The sequence below is a fragment of the Buceros rhinoceros genome, unplaced genomic scaffold (assembly GCF_000710305.1).
Source record: "Buceros rhinoceros silvestris isolate BGI_N320 unplaced genomic scaffold, ASM71030v1 scaffold28554, whole genome shotgun sequence".
Classification (NCBI taxonomy): Eukaryota; Metazoa; Chordata; class Aves; order Bucerotiformes; family Bucerotidae; genus Buceros; species Buceros rhinoceros.
Genome location: NW_010409290.1, coordinates 14,496 through 22,630, shown reverse-complemented (window position 1 = coordinate 22,630; position 8,135 = coordinate 14,496). Strand labels below are relative to the sequence as shown.

The window sequence follows — 8,135 nt, the reverse complement described above, 5'->3', positions numbered from 1 at the left end:
TTCTGCTGACATTGTTGTCCCCCAGGCAGCCCACCTGTGTTTTGAAATAGCTCCTTAGACTTGCTGAGGGTGTCCTACTCAGTGTTTGAAAACACAGAGGCTGTTAGGAGACGTGTCACACACCAGGTTTTCCCTTGGTAGCTTGAAGCCTTCTCTTGCCCCTGTTGTGACTCTGTGAACTCTCCTTGGTCCCTGTCTGGTTATCCCACCTACAGTCTAAAGCAGCAGTGTTTTCTGTAGCTCCCATGTGCTTTCAGCAGCCTGTACGGTTACTTTAGATTCATTTAGTGCTTGACGGAGTTATAAGCTCTTGGTCTTGGATTGACCTCTGGAATTCTCATGCGTAAGAGGCGCTTGTGGAACAAGAATTATTTTCCAGGCTGGCTGTACAGACTATCTCGGTTCAAAACCATCTCGTACACCCTATCCTCTTAATGAAGGCCTTCCTTTTAGAGAGGTGAGCATACCTCTGAAAGCTCAGAATTGGTCCTTTCTGCAATCTCCTGTGTTACCAGCTCTTCCCCAGTGTTGGTCTGCCCGAAGATCTTCCACAGACCTCATAAGCAGGGTCTCTGCAGCTTTCGTGTTTGTTGAGGTTGGCAGCAGCAGCTGTACAGCTCTGCTCCTCGTTATTTTACTGCAGGCCAAGTGAAATGGTGATTCTGGCACATTTGACATGTAATTCAGGGTTTGTTAGGAGAGAGGGTGTGAACTCCCGGAGTAATTACACTCCAGGTGAAGTTGTAGCTGTTCCCTTCAGCTGCAGGACAATAGTATTTGTTTTAACAAAGCCACGTAAAGGTCTAACTTCTGAACACAAAAGTGATTCAGGCAGATGAGTTTTAGATCGAGAACGAAAGTCCGTGGAAGCCCAAAGTCTCTGTGAATGTCGTACCTGAGAGTGATGACAGTTGTGTCTGCGATCTGCCCACCGGTAGAACTGGTACAGGCATAAACGTGGAACTAGGACTATCAGTTTATAGAAGGGCTTTGCTGTCACCTTGGTCAGGAAAAGCTCTAGTGTCCGTGGCAAGGGAAATAAAATGATCACTCCAGATTCCAACCAATAATAAGGGTGACAGAAGTAAATCTTTGAAGAATTCTCATAGTAAATTTCCTTGTGCTTTTTGGATTTTGTAACGGAAGCGAACAGGACCTGGAGTGTACCAGGGCAGGCTCTTGGGTGTGATTGAGGGGGCTCTGGCACATGCTGCTCACTGACCAATTTGGATCCTGAGAGGAGCCTCCACGTTACCTTGGAGTGAAATTAATAGCTGGTGTGAATAGCCCCTGGTGGATAATGTCCGTATCGTCTCCTCGCTGAACTGGATTTCTTCCATTGTTCGTGTTGTTGTCTCTTAATAAATTAACTGGAATAAAGTAGCTTTGAGCTCTGTCAGGGGAGTATCTGTAGCAAACGAGACACGTGATGCTGTCTCGCTGAGCCCATCTTGTTCCGAGGCGAGGGCGGTGTGGGTAGAGGTTACTGCTTCCCAGTGCCTGCCCAGGACTGGGCGGGAGGAGGGTGGAGCAGTACCCGGAGGTGGCTCCAGGTTGCCCTTTGCAACCAGCACTACCGCTGGGCTGTTTTTCTCTGCTGGGAAAATGTAGAGTTTTCTTCTCGGTCATGATGCATCAGTTGTTCTTGGGTAAAGGATCTGTCGGAGCTTTCCACACTAGTGCCTTTTGATTCTTTTCCTTTCAACAAGCATGAAAAAATAGAAGTTTTGTTTCACTAGGTGTTGCGTTACTGCCGTTCGTTGATGAGCGACGCCTTAGAGCTGCCCTGGAAGAAGTCTACCCCGACCTCACTCCTGAAGAAAGTAAGAATTGTGGTATTCTGCTACAACTGGTTACTACCACTGTGTTTCACCTGAACTGAGCGAGGTGTGATAGCTGTTTGGTTGGATGGGATCAGGGCAGGCGGTAGCCTCTCCTTCGCGGGTGGTGCTGGTAATTAAAAAGATCCTCATTGGGTTTGGTTTTGTAGCTTTCACTCTGTAACTCAAGTAGACCTGCATAAGACTTAACCTGAAGATTAGATGGCAGCTTGATGGTTCAAAGAGCTTCTCCCAGTACACACTGTCAAAGCAGCTGTTAGATAAGTGTGTTGCCATCAAAAGGATAAACTCTGTTTCCAGGGTGTATTGGCTGTTCTGACCAGTACGCTGCCTGTGCCCAGTTAGTTGAAGCTTCGTATTCGGCTCCCATGGGTCTGTTACTTCCACCGTTGTACAGAAATAACAGCTGGTTCTTGTAGTTTTGGTTGGGGTGTCTTTTTACCCAGCCTGTGTGTATCGTCAGCGTTACTCTGTTCTACATTCTGCATCCCTCCTGCTGAGCACAAGATTCCCGTTGTTCTCCTGCCTGCCAGCTGCCCTTGTGACTGGAGACATCCTGATCTGGGCAGACTCTCTCCAGGAATGCTCACAGCTTTCTCTTAAATCACAGTGAAGCTTTCCTTTGGTGGAGATGTCAGCACGGCCGTGTGCTGGTCTGCTGTGTCCCTCCCTTCTCGCTCTGTGCTGAACCCTTATCCTGCTCTCTCTGTCTTCTCTAGGCAGAAGAAACAGCCTTGGTGGTGATGTTCTGTTTGTTGGGAAGCATCACCCACTCTGTGACTTCATCGTAGAACAGTACAAGACCAAAAATACAGAGGTAGGTTGTTCCTCTGCTGAAGGGGCTGGGTGAACGGTGAGGGTGGAGGTCTGAAGAAGTGCTTCAGCTGAAGAATCGTTTTTCCACAGCCGGTGGATATGCCTCCAGAGCTGTGCTACGGCATCCAGGGAAAGCTCACACTGAACGACCACGCCGTGCTTCCCGACCAGTGAGTATGGCTCTTGGTACATGTTGTGTGATGCTAGAGGACACTTCAGTTATTCTCATTTAAATAAAACCACCTTTTTATGTTCCCACCACGAGAATCCTAACACTCCTGACAAGACAACACCTTTCGTTTGGAGGCTAAAGGCGCTTTCCCCAAGGTTTCATAGTAGGGCTGGTGTATCTCCAGCTCAGGTGAAAAACCGAGCGAGCAAAACTTCCATTCCACAATCCTATTGGGTTTTATTTATTTCAGAACTGGGTTTTTAAAGCAGCAGCAGAAATCTTTACAGCGCTCTAATGGGTGTGTTTAACTGCTGATTAGTGACTGATTTGTATGTGTTTAGGAATGTTTGAACTCTAACAGGTAAGCAGGGCCTGTGTAATATCAGCAGTAATGACCAGTGGCCTTACTCAGGAAGGTCGTGTTGGTTTGGACTCTTTGCTTTCGTGTGAAAGTTAATTTAACAGGGTCTGGTGGAACTTCCAGTAGTGCATGCTGTTCAGATAAAACCCCAGCAACTCTCTTTTGATATGCTAATCTTAACGGCATTAAGGCACAGTCCAGATAGAGGTGTATTAGGTATATTTTGCCCTTTTCCATCTAGGCTGTAGCACTACCTTCAGGGCTGTTACCAGCTACACGCACAAAAAATGCTGGTATGGTTGTTTTCTGGATAATGAGTTTAGTTTGGGCAATTACTGGTGTGATCTCCGCGTTGCAGGACGTGCATCCATTTCTGTCACTCTGCCGAGGGGCGTAGGCAGGTGTTGGGGAACGCATTTGCAGTACATGCACAGACGCTCCGGTTTCCTGGGGCAAATAATGTATCCAGGTCACACTCGCTAATAGACATCTCTCGATTCTTGTCATGGCCTCTGAAGGGTACGAGCAAGTCAGGGCTGCTCTGGGAGGGAAGAGCGATGCAGGAAAAAGGAAACTCTGCCAGTGCTGCCTTCCCGAGATGGGGCGTGAGAAATGGGAATGTTTTTACCTGGAGAAGTCGTTTGCTGGGATCCTGAGAAGATGAGCAGTGTTTAGATTGCCACTGCAAAACAAGTCTGTCTTTGCTAAAAGATGTGGCTGAAAGCGTACGGTCCGCGCCCTCTGTGCGTGCCGTGGGTCTGCGACGGTCGCACGCAGCAGGGTGAACAAAGAAATCTGGTCTTGCACTAACAAGAGTCGTTTTCTCGAGCGTGATGTTTGCTTGGAGGGGCAGAGTTTTCTGGAGGAAAGCAGGAAAGGGTTAAGGTGCCAGTGCATGTCAGCCTGTTACATCTCCCTTAGAAAGGAGACTTTTGAAGGCCTCTGGAAAACACCTGCTAAAAACTTCTATTATTATTACTTTTTTTTTTACTTCAAAGCCTTTTTCTTCCTAGTGAGGCAGGTTTGTGTCTGCATGTGTGGCTGTGTCTCTGGTGTTCTCCTGCCCTCTTGGAACCTGCAGGCTTGTTTCCTGAGAGGTTTCCCAGGCTCAGGATAGTGCTGGGAGCGTAAACAGGCCATGGGTAGTGGGAGGTGAGTGAACCAGCTGTTAGACACTAGAGAATCCACACAGAGCAGCTGCAAAGTAACAGTGTTGAACGAGGACGTGGGAATGCCGTTGCTTGTGGAGGTGTTTGCAAGGGAAAGGCAAGTTCCTTCTGAAATCCCTTTTGTGTGCGGCTGGCATAACTGACAGAGGAGCGGGAGCAGCGGCAGCGGCGCGAGCAGAGCACGTGGTGAGAAGCGTGTTCGTTAGCTGGTGTTTTGACAGAGGTTTTTCTCTTTACCAGGACAGTGGAGTCTCCTGTTCCAATGCTGCGTGACCTGACACAGAATTCTGCAGTCAGGTGAGGAAACTCTGGGGCTTAATGCAGCGGCAGTGAAAACTCGTTCTCTTCTGGGGTTTGACATTGTGGAATTTGCAACAGGATCCACATCTTAATAAAACGGAAGCTTTTGCCTGAAAGGCTTCTGGTTTTCTGTGAGAACGGAGTCCCAGATAGGACGTTCTGCCACAGCGGGCTGGGTCAGGGTGGATAAGCAGAGTGTGCGGGGTGGAGCTGTACCCTGCAGGCGTGGATGACCAAAATCATCGTTCCTCAGCGCATCACACCGGTGTGTTCCGTCCCCTCAGAAGGATGGAACTTCTCTGCCGTTACTTTTCCTCTTGATCTCTCTTGGGACTTGTGGGTCTTTGGTAAGCAAAGAGCAACATCTGCAGAACCCGATAGTCCGTATCAAGCTTTGTAGATTAAAGAAAGCCACAGGTTTACAAGAGCAAGGCTCCGAGAAAGCACTGGCTGTTGGTAGAAAGCCCTCCAGCTCTTGATTTTTGCCTCTTGGACTTCTGTCCATTTTTATGCCCAGCGATTCCCAGAGGATGCCTGAGAATATAAACTTTGTGCCTTTCAGAAGTGAAGGAGCAATACTAACCTCACCTGGGTGTGATGTTTGTAAGAATAACAAGAAACTTCACAATGAATAAGAACAAAGCAGGGCTTCCAAGAGTAAATCTTGTGGTCACGGAAGGTTCTGATTACTCTTGCACTTGACAGCAGATTCCTGTAGATCCAGCAAGTCATATGTCATTCTCACTCAATGTGGCACGGTATAATAGGTGTGCGATGCTGGAGCCTATAACCTTTCCCTTCTGGAGCCAGATAAGACACTGAAAATCACTGTGATCTGTCTGTATGATTTTTTTTTTTTTTCCCCCCCTGTGCAGAGGTGTAACTTGGTTCAACTAGAAGGACTATCTACAGGCAGTGAGAAATGCCCGGTTGTGGCTTGTCAGGCTATTGCAGAAAGGATGTTCTGAAATGGGGATTTAGTTACTTTGAGTGATGAGTTCAAGGTGGGTTTTGGCTTTCCATCTGCCCCTGTCAGGAGGCAGGAGTTGTTTAATGCTCCTGTCCCTCTCACTATGGCAAGGATTTCTCTTCCTGTCTTCGGAGATGGTATGAGCAGTCATGATTCTGCTCTTCAGTTCCTGTGACTCCAGCTGAGTTTTTGAGGGACCATTATTCTCCTTCCTTCAAGTCTCATTTATTCTTTGTGCTCCTCTCTGGAAGAGCAAGATTATTCCGCTGAGCTGTTTGCTTTTATCTTTCTTGGTATCCCAAGCATTCTCCTCTATCAACTTGTAGGAGGTGAGAGAACAGGAAACAGGTTGGTGCCCTTTACTTTAGCCATGTCCCTGCTGGGACCTACCTGAGTCTCAGATACACCAGGGGACTGGAATTGCCAGGAGTGCCCATAAATTTTCCTAGAGCAAACCCTAACTGCTCTATAATGCCTTGTACCAGCAGAAATGAACTTTCAGCTGCCTTTTGCTCCAGTGTCAGACAAACAAAAGAGTCAGAGAGCTCAAAACGCAGGGTCTGGAGGCGCCACGGAAAGGAGGCGCAGAGCCCTCCCCAGGAACCGCATGTGACTGCAGAGCCGCCTCTCGGGACGAGAACTCCCTGGCCCAGGAGAGCCCTCTCTGAGTTCTGCGTGCGTTTGGCTGGGCTGCGTGGCGAGCTGAACCCTTCCTGCCTGTGCTGCGGCAGCCCTTGGGCTTCGCCGGGCACAACCAGCGCTTTGGCTAGAGGGTTTGTGCTCTGCAGAAGACACTTCCACCGCCAGGCTTAGGAGTGACCGTTTTCTAGAGGTTAAACTTTCTCTAGGACTGGCTGGTGATACAGGAGAGGAAAAGGGTTACCCTGGGGAGAATGACTGAGCCACTCGAGTCCAGTCAGTATATACGTGTGCAAGAAATGCACTTGGCTGCTTGCCGTGGGTTCTCGAATCGCGTCCTGCCTGTTGGGTACGTCACTGCTAGTAAAGCAGCAATTGCTTTTTAATCTTGCTTGACTTACTTAATTATCGGGTAAACCTAATCCTCAACTACTTTCTCCTAGCATCTCTTTCAAAGATCCACAGTTTGATGAAGACTTTGTTTTCAAGGCTGTAGTGTTACCTGGTGCGAAGTAAGTATCAAATAATTCCATTTTCTTTCATTAATCTGAGTATTTGCACTGATAAGTATTTATGGAACTATTTTTAATGTTAAGGAAACCTGCTCCGGTTCTGAAGCCAGGAGACTGGGAAAAAACCAACAACGATGGCAGGCCCTGGAGACCGCAGCTGGGTTTTAACCGAGACAGAAAACCGGTCCATTTGGACCAGTCGGCCTTCAGGACATTGGGGTAAGGCCAGCGGCTCTGTAACCGACTGCCCTGCTGAGATGACTGTGCTCCTTTGTTGCTTTTTTAATACAAACAAACAGAAACAAACAGAGGGGGTGGTGGGGATGGACTGTCGGAGGTGAGGTGCTGGTGTTCCGTGTTGGCAGCTCTGGCCTGTGATACCTCTATTTAGTGCCGATGAAAACGGTGTATCCCAGTGACTTTGCCATAGTACCTTGACTGCTTGATTTTGGAGTTTAGGGGTTTTTCTGCTAAATGTTTCTAACTTTCCCTCTGGGTTCTTCCAACTCGCTTGGATGCTAGCTTGAAGTACAGAAGGTACAATGAGGGTATTGCACACAAGTGATAAGTAGGACTATTATGAAGACAGGAATGTCTTTTCTGCTTTTAAAAATGGGTTTGGAACCCTCTTGCTGGAAGCGGGTGTTACACCATACTCTCGGTCCGATCGTCGCTGTTCAAGGCATTGCCACAGTCAGTTTTGCCAGGCAAAGGCCTGGCAAATAGCGACACACCAATGTCAGCGAGTGACTGTGTCACGCTTCTGCACATCTCCACCGACATGCTGGAGAGAGCTGGGGCAGCTGGGCTGTGACATGCCGTTCGTAAAAAACATCCTGTTTTGTTTCCTTTCCGCCTCTCGCCCGGGACAGCCACACGATGCCAAGGGAGAGAGGGATGCCGGGGATGTACGCCAACGCGGTGCCGCTGGGAACCTACGGGAGCCCCTATGCCAGGCCGCTTCTGGGTGGGCAGCAGCAGATTCCGAAACTGCTCTCAAGTAAGTGGGTTCTGCTCCCTACCTGTCCGCGTTTGAACAGTGCTACGGTTCCATTTTGGTTTGCTGTGCTACGTAAGAGGAGGATTCAGGCACCCGTACTCATTAACCTCGTGTTGCTCCTCTCGCTTGCTCCTCCGTTACGGAATGGCTCTATTGAAATGTCTTAAACTGTGATTTAAGACTGGGGAGGGGGATCCTGTTTCGGATACTGCGTCCAGTATTCAGAAGCACGAGGAAACATGGCACTTTGACTGCTAGGGGTTCCCAGTGTCTGCTACCCGGAGCGGATTGTGTGGCTGCACCGCAAAATCACCAGCATCGGCAGGCTTAGGCGAAGCCCCGCGGCTTTGATTTG

At 48.7% G+C, this 8,135-nt stretch overlaps 1 protein-coding gene across 1 annotated transcript in view; it reads left to right on the top strand.

Annotated features, from left to right (window-relative positions):
* Positions 1–8,135, top strand: part of XRN2 (5'-3' exoribonuclease 2) — a 31,142-nt gene that overhangs the window by 17,623 nt on the left and 5,384 nt on the right. The window contains exons 22-28 of the mRNA XM_010135201.1: positions 1,740–1,823; positions 2,561–2,658; positions 2,748–2,827; positions 4,600–4,656; positions 6,712–6,780; positions 6,865–6,999; positions 7,653–7,780. Coding sequence (XP_010133503.1) covers positions 1,740–1,823; positions 2,561–2,658; positions 2,748–2,827; positions 4,600–4,656; positions 6,712–6,780; positions 6,865–6,999; positions 7,653–7,780 — 651 coding nt within the window. The remainder of the gene's footprint in view (positions 1–1,739; positions 1,824–2,560; positions 2,659–2,747; positions 2,828–4,599; positions 4,657–6,711; positions 6,781–6,864; positions 7,000–7,652; positions 7,781–8,135) is intronic.